Genomic DNA, 22,710 nt, shown 5'->3' on the forward strand with positions numbered 1-22,710 from the left:
TATAAGATGACTTGAGAACATAATTTCTACCTGGTGTGATTAACGGCAGCTTGCTCTAAATTGAAAAGAAAAAAAAGTAAGTTACTGCACGAGTAGGAAAGACAACTGTGCAATATTTGAATACAGTATTAGTGGTGTGCTACTTGACACAGTCATGTTGATTAAATATCCAGGCATAATATTGGAAAGTGATATGAAATAGAATATCGTAAGATCTGTAATAGGGAGGGTGAATGTCCGGTTTTTATTTGTTGGGTGAATTCTAGGGAAGTGTAGCTCATCTATAAATGAGACCACTTTAGAACACTTGTGCGATCCAGTTTTTAGCAGTGTTCGAGTGTTTGGGATCCCCACTAGATAGGATTAAAGAGGACACAGAAGCAATTCAGAGGTGTGCTGCGAGGTTTGTTACCAGTAGGTTTGATCAGCATGCAAGTGTTACAGAAATTGTCTGTGATCTCAAATGGACACTATCGAGAAGATTTAGATAACCAGCATCTGCAACTACAGAATGAAGTACCAACGTACATCTTGCTTCAGAATGGTGATGCAAGATAAGAGTAATCAAGGCTTGTACCAAAGCCTATAGGCAGTTGTTTTCCTTTGCTCCAATTCCAAGTGAAACAGGAAACAGAATGATTAGCAATGGTACATAATACCCTCTGTCATTCATCATTTGGTTGCTTGTACAAAAATGTATACAGAATTTCCATCTGTCTCATCACAAGGCATGTCAAAATTCAAGTAGATCATTATTCTCATTCAGCAATAAATGCTACTTCTAGAATGAATTTTCACTCTGCAGTGGAGTCCGACTGATACAAAACTTCCTGCAGATTAAAACTGTGAGCTGGCTCAGGACTCGAACCTGTGACCTTTGCCTTTCACAGGAAAATACTCTGCCAACTGAGATACTGTACAAGACTCACAACCCATCCCCACAGCTTTATATCCACCAGTACCTCACTCCTACCTTCCAAACTTCACGGAAGTTGGAAGATAAGAGATGAAGTACTGGTGGGAATGACTCTGTGAGGATGGGTCATGAGTTATGCTTGGATGGCTCAGTTGGTAGAGCACTTGCCTGCAAAAGGTGAAGGTCCCAGCTTTGAGTCCCAATCCGGCACACAGCTTTAATCTGCCAGGAAGTTTCAACAGGGGCCATTGTTTGTAAGAAGATAACAGCATTTCAGCTGATATGATCACAAAATCTAATATTTATTCTGTAAATATTAGATAACTTATTTTTTCAAGTCAGCTGATAGTTGCAAAATGCCCTGGCATGAAGGCATCATGTTATTTGAGGAACTATAAAATAAACTAGCTCAATAATTCATCACAAGAGTACTACATCATTTCCAAACATTCAAGAACAAGTGTTTGGAGCAGTATTAATGTGATTTGTGTTTTAATTGTGTTAAATTCACTCGAGTCTAATCTGATAAAAGGTCACACCTTGGGAGATCATCTTAGTGGTCAGCATGTTGAGAGTTTCTCAGGTAGAATTTCTATGAGATATTTAAAGCCCTGTCTGCAGCTGAGATCTGATGAAATGTCTTACTCTATTTTCTTGTAGGTGGTTCATAATGCATCCTGAATGTTCTGTTTGGATTCTGCTCAACAACTTAAAAGATTGAGACTTTACAATGACATCAGGTATTGTCTCAGTAACATTAAGAAGAAAACATGTGAGAACTCCTATCAAGAGGCAACACTTACTAGAGGCTAAGTCTCATATTAGTTTGTGCAGCTATTAGCTAGCTAGATGAGGAAGATGAACTTACTAGAGCAGGATTAAGTAAATAAACTACACTTTTTTTTTTTTTAAGAAAGTGGAGGTGTTAACCTGTTGTTTTCTTTGTTGAAATTTCCACAGTAGCTGAAAGGAACCAATATATATGTTGGATCTTGGAATCTTTCCAAGTGCACAGACCGTTTAACATCAGTTCTGGAGTACTGATGACAGTTTTAGGTTAAAATGAGGATAGAAAATCTTATGAAAACTGTTCTACAAGAGATGTAGTTCCAAGAATCGATATGGATATTTTTACAAATGTTTCCATTGTAATAAGTGGTTAATACATCACATAATTTGGATCAATAAAAAATCTACTCACCAAGCAGCGGAAGGAGAACACACACAAACAAAAAAAAAAAGGTTGAACTTTTACAAGCTTTAGGAGACAGTGGCTCCTTCTTCTGGCAGAAGATTTGAAGGAGAAGGATGAGGGGTGAAGGAAAAGTACTGGAGACATTTAGGGAAAGGGGTACAGTTCAGAAAAGACACCCAGAACAAAGGGGCAGGGGAGACTTACTGGACAGGACGACAAGGAAAGACTGATTGTTGGGGACTGCATCGGACAGCTTAACGGTGGAAGACAGGGTAATATGCAAGACAGAGATTACTACTAAAATGTCACGCACAAGTTAATAAGAGTGAGAAGGTAAGTGCATTGAACACAACAGAAATGGGAGAGGGACAACAAAAAATTGACAGGTCAGGAAATGACAGATGTAGGAAACTAAAATGGAGAGATGAAAGAAGTAGTTGCTGTGAATAAATGCTCAGACAGAAGGAACTAACGTAAATTAAGGCCAGGTGGTTGGCGAGAACCAAGGACGTGTTGTAGTGCTAGTTCCCACCTGCACAGTTATGAGAAACTGGTATCAGGGGGAAGAATTCAGATGGCACATGTAGTGAAACAGGCACCGAGCTCACAATTGTCATGTTGTAGAGCATGCTCTGCAACAAGACACTATGTGTTGTAAGTATACATCTGAGCCTATGGCCGTTCATCCTGACTGATAACTGGGTAGTAGCCATGCCGATGTAAAAGGCCAAACAGTGTTTACATAACAGCTGGTATATGATGTGTTGTTTCCCAGGTGGCTCTCCTTTTGATAGTATACATTTTGCCAGTTATAGAGCTGGAATAGGTAGGATGGTGCATAGAGCATGTCTTGCAGCAAGCACAGTCACAGACATAGGAGTCCTACAGTAGGGAGATGGGTGCATATGGTCTGACAAGGATACAGTAGACATTAGGAGGGTGACGGAAAGCTATTCTAGGTGTGGTGAGCAAAATCTCAGAATGGATCTCTTTTCAGGGTTCGATTTCAGGAAGTCATGGCCTTGTTGAAGTAGCTGATTAATACATTCAAGACCAGGATAATACTGAGTGCCAAGTGGTGTGCTCGTAAGTTGTTTTTTGGAAGAATCAGCAGTACCAGCATTGGATATGAAGGCTGAAGTGAGAATGGTGGTGTGTTGCTGTGAGTCTGCATCTGAACAAATACATTTGCCTCGAATGCCAAGCCTGTATGGGAGGAAACGTTTGACATGGAAAGGATGTCAACTGTCAAAATGTAAGTACTGTTGTTTATAGAACAATACTTGGATTCTGGCAGTTTGTACAACAGTACAGTAACTGTGCTGCTGGCATAGGCTCATGTGTGCACTCTACAGATCATCTAAATAACACATCTACCATATAATTACTACAGACAGTCGTCATATATTAATCAACATGAAATTTCATAGAACCTTTCAGAATAACAGTAGTTAAGTAAGTGACAAATCTCAGTTTCATATTTGAAGTAGTTTCAGAAATATCGAAAATCATCAAAAAGCTGAAACTTATAAATTTATATTACAACCAACAAATGAGAGGTCCACAATGGAATAACAACAGTATCATGAAAAGGAAAGAGTGCTACTCACCATATAGAGGAGACGCTGAGCTGCAGATGGGCACAATGAAAAGATTGTTTACATTTAAGTATTTAAGCCATCGGCTAAAAAGCTTCCTTCTTAAAATGAAAAATAGAAAAACACACACAAAAAAGCATAACTGTAAGTTGTGCGTTTTCTACATCAGAAGATGGCCTTTTGGCCGGAAGCTTGAAGGTATAACAACAGTCTTTTTGTTGTGCTTATGACTCAATGTCTCCTCTATTTGGTGAGTTGGAACCTGTCCTTTTCATAATATCTTTATATCAACGTTCAGACATTTTAATATTTTTTGATAAATATGTTAGAGGATGACAAACTAGTCTCCAAAACAGTTAATGACACACTATTTTGTTTAACACCATAAATTCCGTAACTACCTCTTCCATATGTTTGACAATGTTATTCCGATTTGTTATGGAGAGTGAATGAGGGAATAAATGTGGTATGTATTTGAAGTAGAAAGCATTAAAATTGTGAATAACTAGGTATGACTGAGCATTAGAATCTGATTGTGCAGCCAAGATGTAACAAACACACACACACACACACACACACACACACACACACACACACACAGACACACACAGAGAGAGAGAGAGAGAGAGAGAGAGAGAGAGAGAGTGGGGGGGGGGGGGAATGCAAATTGTGAATCAGCCAGTTTTCATTATAGTAGAAATATAAAACTTGCTCCATCATTTAAATAATTACATGTGGTGTTCACTTGTTCTTATTTGCTTTAGGGAATATGTTCTTGTGTAATTTCACTAGAGTTGGCTTTGGACAGGAGATTGGATACTGCGGCATTTAGCCAATCGGAGAAGATATCTTTTGCATGCTTTGGTACTGGAAGATGAATTTACTGAGAGTTAAGAGGATTCTTTGGGCAGCTCTTGAGACAAGATGTCACATAGCCCACAGGCCCACATAATTTTGTTAAGTTTGAGTAATAGTGAATTTTTGGAGATTGTGATATATCAGAAAAGATTTAAAATCAGCCATAGATGATGTTTACAGAAACTTCAGGTTTTTTCATGAGAACTGAAACATTCCACCAGAGGGCAAAAATTCTGCTCTGTATAGTATCTGAGTAGGAAAATCAAAACTGTTAAAACACTGCACATATTTATAAACAATACATTAACTGATGAAAAGTTTGATTCTTTTCGTATCAGGTCTGAGTGGAAATGTTAAACTGGCGAGAGAGAGAGAGAGAGAGAGAGAGAGAGAGAGAGAGAGAGAGAGAGAGAAATGTATGTATGAAAAGATTATTACGAACTATGTTAGTTTTGATTCTTTCATTTCTGAAACTGTATGCTAGGATGGACATGGTAACAAATGTGTGTATCTACAGTAATAAAGTATAAAAATGTAAAAATGCAAGAACCTTTCTTAATTTGTTAGTTAAAACCAGAGCTGATGAAATCCACTAGCTTTATTGTCATAAAACAATGAAATATATCTATGCACCCTGTTGATATGTGGTGTAAAACTAATTTTTTACAGCTTTTCTTAGTTGAGGGACATTATATGTTGCTTCATGGCATGCTGTGTTTCTGCAGAACCCACTAGGAGCATCGTTTGGATGTCAGTAGAAAGGCACAAAAATAAACTGCATCACCATACACTTTGGGACCCTTTATACATTCAAGGCGTAAAGGCGTGGCTATAGAATGGCCCATTGACTCCATACAAACCATTGCTACTAAGCTCTGGAAAGTATCTTCATATGGTGAAGAGAAACTTCATAATTAATGTTACAAAGCACATAATCTATTCAAATTTTACAAATATACATTTGTTATATTTTGTCCTAATAACTGCTCAAGCATTTATTGTTGTGAGAGTGCCAGCTGTTGATATTTGGAAATTATAGTTAAGTTTCTGTGTAGAACAAAATACATTTTTGAGACACTATTTGTTCTTTCTAAACATTGAATATGACATAATGCCAAAAAATTTACCCACACAGGTGTGATTCAGAAAAAGGAAACAAAAATTTGAAATGTAGACAGCATGATTCAATCAAATGTGAGATAAATGACATCATGTACCATTCTAACCTTGTGGTTGGTACACTGGCATGACAAGGCACCTGGGACACAATTCCTGTGATGCAGTTTTTAATTTGGTTTGTTGTATAGTGAAACAGAGAATTTTGAATTTCATCGCGTGACACATTTTCCCATCTCATCAATAATGGCCACTGAGGGACAGTGGCCCAACAACCAACAATTCTATTCTTTATCCATTCACTTAAGAAACAATAGCCTTCAATTTGATGTCAAAATAGAAAAGTTCAGGAATTAATTAAGGGTTACCATCTGCACACATCAGTTGAGGACTCCATTTTTTTTAAGCACAATAAAAAATGGAAGAGACAATAATGAAAGAAATAAGAGGCTGCAGAGAGAGGATAATGTCACTTCGAAGACAGTATCCGGTTAGTGCATGTAAGGCAATGTTTTTATCTTTGATTAGACCCACAGCACAGAACATGTCACAGTATGGCATTTTGAAAATGAAAGATCCAGAGCAGCTGCATTCAGTTTAACATTCTTTACAACAGCTGCTTTGGCTTTATTGCCATTCTCAAACAACCTGCAAGTATAACATCAATGAGACTATCTACATATATGGTGGTTGTTCATGTAAATAAATAAACAATATAATTTTACACTGATAAAATTACAATACATATTTATTCACATGAACCCCACTGTATACATAGATAGTCTCACCTATGTCATTCACAGGTTACTTGAGAATGGCAAGAAGCTGTCAAAGAATATTAAACGTATTGCAGCTACTCCGGACCTATCATTTTAAAAATGTTATACTGTAAATTGATGAACAGTAGTTTCCAGGTGATTACATCTTAGCAAAAAACTCTCACACTAAACACCCTGGTTGAAGTTCACATATATTACCTGACAGCAACAGCTGATCACACTAGGTATTATCTGTACGAAAAATAATTTTTTAAATCAAAGTTTCTTGTAAAAAGGTGGCAACATAAAAGAGACAGACACACAAAAAAAAAATGGTTCAAATGGCTCTGAGCACTACGGGACTCAACTGCTGAGGTCATTAGTCCCCTAGAACTTAGAACTAGTTAAACCTAACTAACCTAAGGACATCACAAACATCCATGCCCGAGGCAGGATTCGAACCTGCGACCGTAGCGGTCTTGCGGTTCCAGACTGCAGCGCCTTTAACCGCACGGCCACTTCGGCCGGCAGACAGACACACAAAACAAACAGTGACAGAAGTGGGAATTTTTCAGAGAGAGGTATTTTCAATGGGAAAAAGAAAGAGTTGAAATGAACACAAGTTTTCTACACCTACATCTACATGATTACTCTGCAATTCACATTTAAGTGCTTGGCAGAGGGTCCATCGAACCACAATCATACTATCTCTCTACTATTCCACTCCCGAGCAGCGCGCGGGAAAAACGAACACCTAAACCTTTCTGTTCGAGCTCTGATTTCTCTTATTTTATTTTGATGATCATTCCTACCTATGTAGGTTGGGCTCAACAAAATATTTTCACATTCGGAAGAGAAAGTTGGTGACTGAAATTTCGTAAATAGATCTCGCCGCAACGAAAAAGTCTTTGCTTTAATGACTTCCATCCCAACTCGTGTATCATATCTGCCACACTCTCTCCCCTATTACTTGATAATACAAAATGAGCTGCCCTTGTTTGCACCCTTTCGATGTCCTCCGTCAATCCCACCTGGTAAGGATCCCACACCACGCAGCAATATTCTAACAGAGGACGAACGAGTGTAGTGTAAGCTGTCTCTTTAGTGGACTTGTTGCATCTTCTAAGTGTCCTGCCAATGAAACACAACCTTTGGCTCGCCTTCCCCACAATATTATCTATGTGGTCTTTCCAACTGAAGTTGTTCGTAATTTTAACACCCAGGTACTTAGTTGAATTGACAGCCTTGAGAATTGTACTATTTATCGAGAAGTCGAATTCCAACGGATTTCTTTTGGAACTCATGTGGATCACCTCACACTTTTCGTTATTTAGAGTCAACTGCCACACCATACAGCAATCTTTTCTAAATCGCTTCGCAACTGATACTGGTCTTCAGATGACCTTACTAGACGGTAAATTACAGCATCCATCTGCGAACAACCTAAGAGAACTGCTATGATTGTCACCCAGGTCATTTATATAGATCAGGAACAGCAGAGGTCCCAGGACGCTTCCCTGGGGAACACCTGATATCACTTCAGTTTTACTCGATGATTTGCCGTCTCGGTGTCAAAAGCCTTCCGGAAATCCAGAAATACGGAATCAACTTGAGATCCCCTGTCGATAGCAGCCATTACTTCATGCGAATAAAGAGCTAGCTGCGTTGCACAAGAACGATGTTTTCTGAAACCATGCTGATTACGTATCAATAGATCTTTCCCTTCGAGGTGATTCATAATGTTTGAATACAGTATATGCTCCAAAACCCTACTGCAAACTGATGTCAATGATATAGGTCTGTAGTTCGATGGATTACTCCTACTACCCTTCTTAAACACTGGTGTGACCTGCGCAATTTTCCAATCTGTAGGTACAGATCTATCGCTGAGCGAGTGGTTGTATACGATTTGCTAAGTAGGGAGCTATTGTATCAGCGTAATCTGAAAGGAACCTAATCGGTATACAATCTCGACCTGAAGACTTGCCCGTATCAAGCGATTTGAGTTGCTTCACAACCCCTAAGTTATCTACTTCTAAGAAACTCATGCTAGCAGCTGTTCGTGTTTCAAATTCTGGAATATTCCACTCATCTTCCCTGGTGAAGGAATTTCGGAAAACTGTGTTCAATAACTCCACTTTAGCAGTACAGCCGTCGGTAACAGTACCATCGGCACTGCGCAGCAGAAGGTTTTGACTGCGTCTTGCCACTTGTGTACTTTACATACGACCAGAATTTTTTCGGATTTTCTACCAAATTTCGAGACAATGTTTCGTTGTGGAACCTATTAAAGGCATCTCGCATTGAAGTCCGTGCCAAATTTCGCGTGTCTGTAAATTTTAGCCAGTCTTCGGGATTTCGCGTTCTTCTGACCTTTGCATGCTTTTTCCGTTGCCTCTGCAACAGCGTTTGGACCTGTTTCGTGTACCATGAGGGATCAGCTCCATCTCTTACCAGTTTATGAGATATGAATATCTCAATTGCTGTTGCTACTATATCTTTGAATTTGAGCCACATCTTGTCTATATTTGCATAGTCAGTTCGGAAGGAATGGAGATTGTCTCTTAGGAAGGCTTCTAGTGACACTTTATCAACTTTTTTAAATAAAATTATTTTGCATTTGTTTCTGGTGGATTTGGAAGAAACGGTATTGAGCCTAGCTACAACGACCTTGTGATCACTAATCCCTGTATCAGTCATGATGCTCTCTATTAGCTCTGGATTGTTTGTGGCTAAGAGGTCAAGTGTGTTTTCGCAACCATTTACAATTCGCGTGGGTTCGTGGACTAACTGCTCGAAATAATTTTCGGAGAAAGCATTTAAGACAATCTCGGAAGATGTTTTCTGCCTACCACCGGTTTTGAACAAGTATTTTTGCCAACATATCAAGGGAAGGTTGAAGTCCCCACCAACTATAACTGTATGAGTGGGGTATTTATTTGTTACGAGACTCAAATTTTCTCTGAACTGTTCAGCAACTATATCATCGGAGTCTGGGGGTCGGTAGAAGGAGCTAATTATTAACTTAGTTCGGCTGTTAAGTTTAACCTCCACCCATACCAATTCGCACGGAGTATCCACTTCGACTTCACTACAAGATAAACTACTACTGACAGACACAAACACTCCACCACCAATTCTGCCTAATCTATCTTTCCTGAACACCGTCTGATTAAGAAGTAAAATAATCTTGGACCATTTTCAAGAGGAGGACAGCATGAGATGATAACAGGGAAACTGTTCTTTTAGAAGGTATTTGACGTGTCAAAGAAAAGTGTGTGGGGAGTACTCGAAGCCAGGAGGACAGAAACTGAACACAAATGTCAGTAGTAAGCTGTAAAGAATCACGAAAGAGTCAGAAGAAAATAGCTGGCTGTCGGGAATGAACAAATAAGTTCTACAAACTAGTGAGCTGTGAAAGTATAAGACAGTGAAAATGACAAAGGCATGAAGATTAGTCAAAATGTTAGATATGAGAGAAGCAGCATACACGACAGGTAGAAAAAAAAAGGAGGGGGGGGGGGGAGGGGAAGGCAAGTGGTTCATTTTCCTAACAATTATCCATGATTTTGCATGAGGGAGAAACCTCAGATTTTGAAAGCTACTGATTGTATTACCTTTAGGTTCATTTCTGTGGTTAGTCATTAAAGCTGAGTTAGGTGTTAAATCCTGTAACCAAGAAATTTCAAAAATTAATGCTGGAGGAAACACTACTGAAACTCTAGTGTTTTAATGACGTCTTTATATATGCAGCAAAGTCTGATGTAAATGTAACAGATTATCACAACAAAGTAAAACCCCTTTGGCCTAAATGAAAGTTCTGAACTGCTAACAAAATTTTTAAAAGTTTCTAAGAAGGATGTAAAAATGCAATCCTAGCATTAAAAACCATAAAATCTGCAGGTTTGGATGGAATACCCACTACTGTCATAAAAGCAGTGAACGCCAAAATTGCTAACTCACTTGCTCAAATAATATATAATTGCTTTGATGAAGGCTCCTTCCCAGAGTTACTGAATTATACTGAAGTGAAACCACTTTTCAAAAAGGGATCAAGATATGTCATGTGAAATTATTGTCCTATCTTAATTCTCCCAGTCTCATTTTAAATATTTCAAAAAGTTGCTGTAGCCCACATACAAAACTTCATTGCAAGATATTCTATTACTCCAAACAATCAATCTGGTTCTCAACAAGGTAAATAGTTCAATTGAAAGGTTTCACTGTGAAAATAAGTACATCATTAGACAAGAGCAACATGATGGAAGGAATTTTCTGCGACCTCACGAAGGCGTTTAATTCTGTAATCCATGCACTGCCTTTTTACAACTTGAAAAATATGGCATTAGGGGCAGTGCCCCAGTTCTCTTTCTCTTCTATGTTAATGACTTCCCATTAAATATTAGCTCCCCATCAGTTCTGTTCACAGATGGTAATTCTGTCTTTGTTGAAAATCAGGATTCAGAAAAAATTCCCAAATCTGTTATCAGTACCTTCAGTACCTTAGAAACTTGGTTCCAGCTATATGTATTGAATCTAAATGTACCTAGGACTCATATGATGCATTTCAAACCAAACAGTCAAAATGTGAGCACATTAAGGTTACTCACAACAACGAAGATACATAAGAAGTTGCCTCAATCAAATTCTCAGGATTAAATCTGGATAATAATTTGAGCTGGCAGGTACAAGTTGGGTACCTAGCAAACAAATTGTGCAGATTTATGTTTGCAATGCAAATATTATAAACTGCAACTGACATGGATATGTGAAAAGTAGCATATACAAGCTACTTTGAATCCATTATTAGGTACAATATTGTTTTAGGGGTAACTCAACAAACATTATGCAGATACTCAAAACACAGAAAAAAATCATTTGGAATGTGTGCAATGTAAATCACAAAGAACCATGTCGTCCTTTATCTAGAAAAATTAAAATATTCACTCTGACATCCTTAGGTAATATTCTTGTCTTTTTTGTACACCAGTATGAATTATTTGAAGGGAACCATTTCATTCACTCACATGACAGAAGGAACAAAGAAATTTTTATGCTTTCCACCTACCACCTCAAACTGTATGCCCAGGACCTCAATGCATGGTAATAAAAATTTATAATAAATTGAAAGGGGACAAGTTAATGCAGTTGAATCTAGTTCCACTTAAAAGAAAGCTATATGAGGCAGGTGAAACTGAAATTTTATTACTCAATGAATGAATTCATGCACACAAACTGGAAATTTGAACTGGATACAACGTGTCACATATCACAAGAAATATTACTACAGTGTTAGTCTTTATTTTAGCACTATTATTAGTTACTGTAAAATCACTGTAACTCAAATATTGTCTCCTGTAAGTAAACCAAATGGACTGTAAATGTACATCATGAGATGAATAAACCGCTATTCCACAATATGTCTCCTGCCACTCGTGAAGTAGATTTTTCCCCAAACCATGTTTGATTTCAAGTGTGTAGTATGCCTCACCTGACTCTGCTGTAAAGAAGGGGTACGAGCAGGCTGTGATGGCAGGTCTTCAGCTTCTCGTGTATTCTTGGATGAGTGCTTTCTTTTTTGTGACAGCTGCTCCTGTTGATATTTATTTGATGATCGATGGTGACTTTCCTCCTCCTCCTGTTGGCAATCAGTATGTGGAAGTTATCACACCCCTATAGCAGTGAAAATGAACAAGGGATGCTTTCCTTGCAATGGCACCACTGTCGTCATTGACACACTGGTTGAAGTCTAAGAAAAAGTCTGAACACACCAGTGAGTATACATTTCAGAATTACTCTTGTGCTCTGTGCAAACACACTGACTTTCCACACCATTAGGATCACTGATGAGAATATAATTTTTGTTTAATTTTCATTCACCGTCAAATTTCTTTCAGTATTGATTTCAAAACATTATCAATTCAATACACAAAAAAGTGGATGGCAGCATAAAATAAGGTGAATCAGAATGTGTAATAAAACGGATCAAAAACAGCTAAAATGTGTTAATGGAATGGAATCAGAAGGCTTGACAGACTGGGGTACACACTTTGGACAATATAAGTTAATGGCATTCACCAGAGTGCCTACAAAGAAATAAAATGGAAAGAAAACATAGATCACAAAGGATAAAATCAAATGCCTCTAATTAATCTAGAAGAAGGAAGCAGTAATGACACACAAAGTGTTTTTAAGTATAAAGCAAAACACTGAATACAACTGATGCTTGGGGCATCTGACAGTACTGAATTTTTTTGTCTCTTTCCTACATTCAGGCGTGTATAGTGAAGACACAAAAAGTCTGAAATTAACTGTTCTTTTTGGTGAAAAGAAGAAGTGAAATATCAACATTCTATTACATTTAGTTTTCCACTACTTTGCTGCATAGTATAACTGCGATAAATCGCTGTATCAGCTACTCTAAAGAACAGCGCTATATGGATATTGCATATGAGAATGGACTAGCATTTCTGCGCACTCGAAATGTTGGCCTTCAGTGGCCTTACACTAAATGATGAGGGATTAGTGTAATTAATGCATTTTTTAAAAAAAGAAAAAAAATTATACTGATCAACCATTTGTAACTGATTTACACAGGTACATTAGGGCAGTCCTGACCTGTAAGTAATTACTCTAAAGGTAAAACTTTGCTATTCCCATCTCCTAATCATTTTCCAGTCAGGAAAAAAAAAAGCACAATATTTCTGCTCAGACAACAACTAGCTGGCCCCAAACACTTTTAAGTTGGAAAATAGTACATGCATTGAGTAATTCTGTTCAAAAGTGGTACACTCTTCCCCACCTCCATTATTTTTTATTCCAAGAGAAATTTATGTGGACATATCAAGAGTACTTCAGCACCCATTAAAAACACTTTGGACCCTAAGTTTCTAACAACTGTTTTCCAAAATTTCCTAAAGGGGTAATTATGTTTTTGTTAATAATGCACACAACTCCCTGCTTCCTTTCTCTCCACACGATTCAACCCCTCACCCCAGCCAACCTGCAAAACTTCAGTGAGTTGTTACATGTAATCCTAATTATAGTAACAATCACAAAACTGAGTGGATGAATTCTATAGAAAATATTCAAAACCACTCAACATTCTTTTGACCACTGCATATTACATTAAGGGGAACCATGTCAACTCTTTCCCAATGATTTTATCCAAATCTCGGCCAGAAATGAAAGTAACAGAAGTGTGAACTGCAACTGACACGTGTTTATAAAAAAATAGCAGTGTTTGGTGCAGGATGTGTGAGACATGAGCCTTTTAGGTCAGTGTAGCTTCCAGGCAGCAGTTGGTGCAGTAGAAAGAGTATTGACTGGTAATCCAAGGGTCAGGGGTTGAGCCCCTCTGTGGCAACTTTTCTTTTTCATTTTTTTTTCACAATATATTGTTTTTATTACTATTAAAGTCAAAGGAAAATTTGGGATTATCTCCATGAGGACTCTGCATATAACTTTCCAAGAAGTTACTGTAATTAAAGAATACGGGACTTTGTACCCAGTTAGTTTCATTATGACCTTCCGCAGCTAATGCCACATCTATTTTTTATGCATCTATTTTTATCTCAAGTAAAGAATTGGATCAGAAAGTTTCAAGCAAGCATCAAAATACATTCCATTGTATACTACCCATCCTCACCAATATTTGGTGAAATGATGTGTTACATGTCGTTTATTGCCAAACTGTGCAATGAGAGAGAACCTTTTATGTTTTAGACCAGGTACGTTTTTCTGCAGAAACTTCAAAACAACCATGTAATTGTAAAAATGCAGTGTTTAGGTGTTAATAATGTGCGTAGGATGCTGAGAAAATTATTGCTTCCCCTGTCTTTATGCCAAATATCACCACAGAATGTATAAACCATCAACTGTAATATGATTTTTTTTTACCAAGTATTAGCAACAATTAAACTATGCTCTGTGCAAAATTCTACTGGGCGGCTTCCTCTTTCACTCCTTTCTCCCAATTATTATTCACCTATTACTTTTCCTTGCATCTGATTCCAGTCCTCCATCACCATTACATTTTTATCTCCCTTAACTAACTGAAAAAAATACTTTATCTCATCATACATTTCTTCACTCTCTATCATCTGCGGAGCTAACTGGCATATAAACTCGTACTGTTGTTGTGGGTGCTGACTTTGTGTCTACCTTGGTTAGGATAATACATTCATTATGCTGTTCCTAGTAGCCTACCTGCATTTCTATTTTCTTATTCATTATTAAGCCCACTCCTGCATTACCTATATCTGATTTTGTATTTATAAATCTGTATTCACCTGATCCAATATCCTATTTCTCCTGCCATTGAAGTTCACCAATTCCCACTATAACTTTAACCTATCCATTTCCCTTTCTAAATTTTCTAACCTTCTTGCCTGATTCAGTAATATAACATCCCACGCTCCGATCTGTAAACACTGGTTTTGTTTCTCCTGATGATGACATTCTCATGAGTAGTCCCTGCCAAGAGATCTTAATGGGGGACTACCCATCTACATGTGGATGCAGATGTAATCTCCTGTTCAGATCTAAATATATATCTACATGGCTACTCTACAAATCACAGTGACGTGCCTGGCAGAGACAACATCGAACTTCTTTTGCACTAATTCTCTATTTTTCCACTCTCGAACAGAGTGTGGAAATAATGAATATCTGTATCATTCTATGCAACCTCTAATTTCTCTTAGTTTATGATGATGATCATTTCCCCTATGCACGTCGGTGCCAACAAAATAGTTTTACAATCGGAGGAGAAAGTTGGTGATTGAAATTTTATGAGAAGATCCTGTCGCAACGAAAAATGCCTTTGTTTTAATGATTTCCACCTCAAATCCCCTATCATTTCCATGACACTCTCTCCCCAATTTCTCAATAATACAAATGTGCTGCCCCTCCCTGAACCTTCTTGATGTATTCCGTTAATCCTGTTTGGTAAGGATCACAGGCCACGCAGCAGTACGCCAAAAGAGATGGATAAGTGTAGTGTATGCAGTCTCTTTAGTAGGTCTGTTGCATCTTCTAAATGTTCTGCCAATAAAACACAGTCTTCGGTTCAGCTTACCCAACAACATTTTCTGTCTGTTCTTTACAATTTAATTGTTCATAATTGTAATTCCTAAGTATTTAGTTGAATTTAAGGCTTTTAGATTTGGCTGATTTATCATGTAACCACAGTTTAATGGATTCCTTTCAGCATTCATGTGGATGACCTCACACTTTTTATTACTTAGGCTCAACTGCCAATTTTCGCACCATACACATATCTTATCCAAATAGTTTTGCAATTGGTTTTGACCATCTGATGACTTTACTAGACAATTAATGACATGTGTGACTCTTCAGGCTTTCCCGGCGGATATGTTGTAAATAGTCTTCACGGGTGTGCCACCGGATGACATTGTGCAAATCCCACAATATTTCTTCGGAGCAACTGTCTGACATCATCAGGTGGTTGAACCTCGCTGGTGGCTAGGTACGACTGACAAGATCCACATGTCGACACCGCTGTATACAGAGCACGCGCGGGAAGACTGCGCAGGCGCGGAAACCACGCATGCGCAAAAATTGCAGATAGATGGCTGCAGACTCAAACGCCCTCTGCCGGGAGACGCAGAGCAGCCATTCTGCGCGTGCGCTGATGCTTTACTGCCTGGAACCCTGCATTGGCTGCTGTTAAATCACGACGAGAAAGCAAAGAGCTTTTGATAATAGACCCGTCATAGCTTTGGCAGCATATTAGTAAACACAGCGTCAGCGCACGCGCAGAATGGCCGCTCTGCGTCTCCCAGCAGAGAGCGTTTGAGTCTGGAGCCTTCTATCTGCAATTTTTGCGCATGCGTGATTTACGCGCCTGTGCAATCTTCACGCGCTTGCTCTATGTACAGCGGCATCGACATGCGGATCTTGTCAGTCGTACCTAGCCACCAGCGAGGTTCAACCACCTGATGATGTCGGACAGTTGCTCCGAAGAAATATTGTGGGATTTGCACAAGGTCATCCGGCAGCACACCCGTGAAGACTATTTACAACATATCCACCGGGAAAGCCTGAAGAGTCACATCTGGTACCTTTACGGGAAGGAGATGGCAAAAAACGTTTGTGAATTTGACAAGTTATGTCTCAAGAGAGGTAGACTGCTAAGCACCCTCGCATTTTTACTGAGATGCCGTGACAAGCAAACCATACCTGCGTTTGCTAAATTTAAACACCATATAAACTCTGAGGCTGCCGTTAGAATCAAACGACGGGCGAGTACAGCACTTGCGAGAGAAAGGGTACGCTATACACATCAGGAATTGTGCTTGGTGTCCAGACGATTACTATCACTCCATCTGAAAATCTCAGTGAACCTTTCAGCGGTATCCTGGAACTGGGTAAATAGCGCCACTTGGGCACTAGCTGATTGGACTGAACAGCAAGCCAAGGTTCGTCAAATGACAAAATATGATCGACTCGAAGCCCGAACGCAAGAAAATGTGCCAAGAAGACGCACCGTGTTTAATCTCACGGAAAAAGAGGCTGGACGACGCTGCAGTTTCGGTGCTAGAGAAATGTCTGAATTTTGCTCCTACACCTGGGCCCATTCTTATCAGAGACGTGATTAGTGGAATAGAACGGGCTGTTTTGAAACTTCCTAAGGAAGCTGCCGAAGAGATTACGCATGATTCAGGGCGCATCCTGACTTGGGCGCCACCTAAGAAGACCAGCTTTAACATTACCGCAGCTGAAAGAACTGCACTACAAGATCTGAGAAGAGACCAAGACATTGTCATCTTACTTGCTGACAAAGGAAACGCTACTGTTCTTCTCTCATGCACAGAATATAACAGCAAGATGCACAAACTGCTCGACGATCCTGCATACAGTAAATTAAAAAGTGATCCGACGGGTAGGATCCAGAGGAAGACTTTGGAACTCATCAGGAAGAGCTCGATCCCAGCGCAAGTTGCTAAGGGTTTACGTCAACAAGCTGCAGTTCCTCCTAGACTCTATGGCCTACCCAAGATCCATAAGAATGGGGTGCCTCTGCGCCCTATCGTGAGAAACATTGGAGCACCTACTTATTTTGTTGCCAAATATCTGACGTCACTATTGGAACCTCTCGTATGCAAGTGCGACCATCATATACGCAACTCAGAGGATTTCATAGGTCGCTTGAAAACTCTTAGACTGCAATCATCGGATCTCTTAGTAAGTTTCGATGTTGTGTCTTTATTTACAAAGGTGCCCTTGTAGGACTCTTTAGAGCTCATTAGTAACAAGTTTGAGGAGGACACAGTGGCACTATTTAAACATGTGCTTACTTCAACGTACTTCTTATTTCAAGACCAATATTTTGAACAAGTGGACGGTGTCGCCATGGGGAGCCCTGTTTCTCCTGTGGTGGCCAGTTATTTTATGGAGGACTTTGAAGCTAAAGCACTACAGTCAGCCACTTTCAAACCCTCTTGTTTTCTGCGGTATGTTGACAATACGTTTGTGGTGTGGCCACATGGACTGGATACTCTACCTACATTTCTTCAACATTTAAATTCGCTCCATCCGAATATTAATTTCACTATGGAAGTGGAAAAAGATGGCACTCTACCTTTTCTTGATGTTTTGGTACGAAGGAAAGCAGATGGAACTTTGGGACACAGCGTATACCGCAAGCCAACTCATACAGATCTATATTTGCAGGCCACAAGCTGCCATCATCCAGCACAATGCGGTAGTGCATTACGTATGCTAGTTCATAGAGCGCGTGTGGTATCTGACTCTGAAATCCTGCCGAGTGAGATGCAACATTTGAAGACAGCCTTCCGTCAAGACGGTTATTCTGAGAGACAAATACGTAATGCATTCAGGCCCAAGCGAGTTCAATCTATGGAGCAGAATGAAGATACGAAGACACCCACCACCTTGGCTTTCTTGCTGTACTTTGGTGCCATGTCGTCAAGAATCGGAAGAGTCCTCGAAAGATATGACATCAAGTGTGTTTTCCGACCATCTGCAAATCTGAGGAACCTGTTAGGTTCGGTTAAGGATGATCTCGGTCTGAGGAAACGTGGTGTGTACAAGATTCCTTGTCAGTGTGGCGCGGCATATATAGGTCAGACATGTCGCACAGTACAAGAACGTTATGATGAACATTAGCATCATACACGCCTACGCCAACCAGAGAAGTGGCAATTGCAGAACACTGTCTGAAAACAGGACATCACATGATTTATGAAAAGACGGAAGTTTTATCCCCAGCATCCTCTTTCTGGGATTGCGTCATTAAGGAGGCAATACATATCCGTACACCTGATAACCTTATCAACAGGGATGCTGGATTTCAATTGAGTACAGCCTGGAACCCTGCATTGGCTGCTGTTAAATCAAGACGAGAAAGCAAAGAGCTTTCGATAATTGACCTGTCATAGCTTTGGCAGCATATTAGTAAATACAGCGTCAGCGCACGCGCAGAACGGCCGCTCTGCGTCTCCCGGCAGAGGGCGTTTGAGTCTGGAGCCATCTATCTGCAATTTTTGTGCATGCGTGGTTTCCGTGCCTGCACAATCTTCACGCGCGTGCTCTATATACAGCGGCGTCGACATGCGGATCTTGTCAGTTTTACCTAGCCACCAGCGAGGTTCAACCACCTGATGATGTTGGACAGTTGCTCCGAAGAAATATTGTGGGATTTGCACAACGTCATCCGGCGGCACACCTGTGAAGACTATTTATAATAAATGACATCGTCATAGTCTGCAACCCACTTAAGATGGCTATTCAGATTGTCTCCTAAATCATTTATATAGATAAGGAACAGCACAGGACCTATAATATTACCTAAGGGAACACCAAATATCATTTCCTTTTTACTTGATGACTTTCTGTCAATTACTATTCATCATGGCCTCTCCGACAGGAAATCACAAATCCAGTTGCAAAATTGAGACAATATTCCATAAGCACGCAATATGAATTCAGGCCTCTTGTGAGGTACAATGGCAGAAGCCTTGTGGACATATTTCCAGAATACTTTACCCAAGATGAAGCAATCTTGAAAGAAGGCTGTATAAATGAAAGAGACCAGGAGATACCTGTGGGTTCAGATTGATTATATCATGGTGACACAGAGATTTTGCAACCAGATTTTAAATTGTATGACATCTGCAGAAGCAAATGTGGACTCTTGCCACAACGAATTGGTTACGAACCATAGATTAAAACTGAAGAAATTGCGAAAAGGTTGGAAAGTAAGGTGGGGACCTGGGTAAGTTAAAATAAACAGAGGTAGTTGAGAGATTCAAAGGGAGCATTGGGCGACAATTGACAAGAACAGGGAAAAGGAATACAGCAGCATAAATGGGTAATTTTGAGAGAGCAAACAGTGAGGATGCTGTCCTCACATCAAATAAGTAAAAAAACAAGGCCTAGTAGATACCCTTCGACAACACAGGAGGAACTGAATTTAACTGATGAATGGAAAAAATATAAAATGCAGTAAAAGAAGCAGGGAAAAGGAAATACAAATGCCTAAAAAATGAGATAGACAGGAAATGCAAAATGGCTACGTAGGAATAGTTAGAACACAAATGTAAGGATTTAGAAGCATGTATCACTAGTGCAAAGACAGACGCCACCTGAAGGAAAATTAAAGATGCCTTTGGAGAAAGAGAAAATACTGCATGAATATCACGAACTCAGATGGAGTAACAGTGCTAAGCAAGAGAGGGAAATCTGAAAGAAGGAAGGAGTATATAGAGGGTCTATACAAGGGAAATGCACTTGGATGTTGGCTGGTTGGTTGGTTGGTTTAAAAGAGGGGGAGGGACCAAACTGCTAGGCCGTTGGACACTCATTCCGAACAAGATAATTCCACAAGGGTGGGAGTAAAATAATCAAGGCATACAAAACATAGCTGGAAGAAAGGAGAAATTCACAAGAATGACAGAAGGGCAACAAACACAAAAATGGACAATATTGGACAAGAAAACAACAGAGACACGCAAGAAATATGTGGAAGAGATCAAAACAAAAGAGCAGATTACCATGGCTGGCTGACCATGAGAATAAAAAGGAGAAGCCTGCCACTCTGCAACACATTAAAACCTCCACCCTAAAAGCAGTAGGGTGGAGGACTCAGAGGGACAAAGGTCATGCGATAAAACTAAGATCGAATGATAAAACGCACCCTCACAAATAAAATGTAAAACTAAAGCTGCTTGACTGGAATACTCTCTTTCAAATTCTGAAGGTGGCAGAGGTAAAATACAGGGAGCGAAAGGCTATTTACAATTTGTGCAGAAACCAGATGGCAGTTATAAGAGTTGAGGGACATGAAAGGGAAGCAGTGGTTGGGAAGGGAGTGAGACAGGGTTGTAGCCTATCCCTGATGTTATTCAATCTTTATATTGAGCAAGCAGTGAAGGAAACAAAAGAAAAATTCGAAGTAGGTATTAAAATCCATGGAGAAGTAATAAAAACTTTGAGGGTCGCCGATGACATTGTAATTCTGTCAGAGACAGCAAAGGACTTGGAAGAGCGGTTGAACGGAATGGATAGTGTCTTGAAAGCAAAACGAGGATAATGGAATGTAGTCGAATTAAGTCGGGTGATGCTGAGGGAATTAGATTAGGAAATGAGACACTGAAAGTAGTAAAGGAGTTTTGCTATTTGGGGAGCAAAATAACTGATGATGGTCGAAGTATAGAGGATATAAAATGTAGACTGGCAATGGCAAGGAAAGCGTTTCTGAAGAAGAGAAATTTGTTAACATCGAATATAGATTTAAGTGTTAGGAAGTCATTTCTGAAAGTATTTGTATGGCGTGTAGCCATGTATAGAAGTGAAACATGGATGATAAATAGTTTGGACAAGAAGAGAATAGAAGCTTTCTAAATGTGGTGCTACAGAAGAATGCTGAAGATTAGATGGGTAGATCACATAACTAATGAGGAGGTATTGAATAGGATTGGGAAGAAGAGAAGTTTGTGGCACAACTTGACTAGAAGAAGGGATCGGTTGGTAGGACATGTTCTGAGGCATCAAAGGATCGCCAATTTAGTATTGGAGGGCAGCGTTGAGGGTAAAAATCGTAGAGGGAGACCAAGAGATGAATACACTAAGCAGATTGAAGAGGATGTAGGTTGCAGTAGGTACTGGGAGATGAAGAAGCTTACACAGGATAGAGTAGCATGGAGAGCTGCATCAAACCAGTCTCAGGACTGAAGACCACAACAACAAAAAAACTGCTGTTGAGGCATTGTCGCTCAACACTGAAGGTAGTGTCCTGGGAAAGTTTAATGTCTGCAGCACAGCGGCTAGAAGTGGGCAGTCCAGCAAGAGGTGGATGACCGTCATTTGTGAGCCACAGCAATACCAAGGTGGATCCTCACGATGGAGGAGATAACCATGCATTACCCACATATGGCCAATGTGGAGCCAGCAGAGGAGAACTGATTTCCTGCGAGAGGACTACATGGAAGACTTTCACACATTCACAGTCTCCTTAATGACACACAGCTTGTTGTGCGTACTGTTATGCCATTCGGTCCCCCAAAGCCGAAACACTCTGCCGCGTAACAGTGAATGCAGGTCAGTTTAGAAGATGCCCATCTCCAGAAGTGGTTTCCGCGTAGCCTGTTGACAAGTTCGTTTCCTGGGATTCCAACATGTCCTGGGGAGTCCACACAAACACCACTGAACGACGGGGCCATTGCAGGGCATAGATTGGTCTCCTGAATGGACGCTACCAAACGATGGTGAGGGTAGCACTGGTCAAAATGGTAGAACCGTTGTCATAGCGGCAGCATAGGTTGACATCATATGTACAGAATGTAGCTTCTCACATTTTCTCTTAGCCTCAGTGTAGGTCAGCCAGTTCAGGGTCTTATATTCCATTATTTTTCTTTCTTTCTGGAGAATACTGTAGTCTGTTGAGCAAGGCAAATGATGCTCTCAGCAGTTGGTAAAGATGGGAGGTGGGGCACAGGGAGTATTGGGATGTGAAGGATGTCCACAATCCCGACAGGTGACACTGGAAGTACAGCAGGAGGACATATGGCCGAACTTCCAGCACTTAAAGATCTGCATTGAGGGAGGGATATATGGCTTTACGTCACAGCGGCAGACCATCACCGTAACATTCACGGGTAATGTGTCACCCTTGAAGGCCAAGACAAAGGCACCAGTGGTACCCCTTTTATCCCTCGGACCCTGGTGGATGTGCCGGACGAAATGGACAACTTGCCACTCTAAATTGGCCCACAGCTCAATGGC

General features: G+C 39.9%; 1 protein-coding gene across 1 annotated transcript in view; it reads right to left on the reverse strand.

The window, feature by feature from the left end:
• The window catches only part of LOC126235999 (mucin-17-like), a 351,820-nt gene that overhangs the window by 60,722 nt on the left and 268,388 nt on the right, over positions 1–22,710 (reverse strand). The window contains exon 6 of the mRNA XM_049945007.1: positions 11,933–12,079. Within this exon, the coding sequence (XP_049800964.1) occupies positions 11,933–12,079 (147 nt within the window). The remainder of the gene's footprint in view (positions 1–11,932; positions 12,080–22,710) is intronic.

This window comes from Schistocerca nitens, chromosome 2, assembly GCF_023898315.1.
Source record: "Schistocerca nitens isolate TAMUIC-IGC-003100 chromosome 2, iqSchNite1.1, whole genome shotgun sequence".
Taxonomy (NCBI): domain Eukaryota; kingdom Metazoa; phylum Arthropoda; class Insecta; order Orthoptera; family Acrididae; genus Schistocerca; species Schistocerca nitens.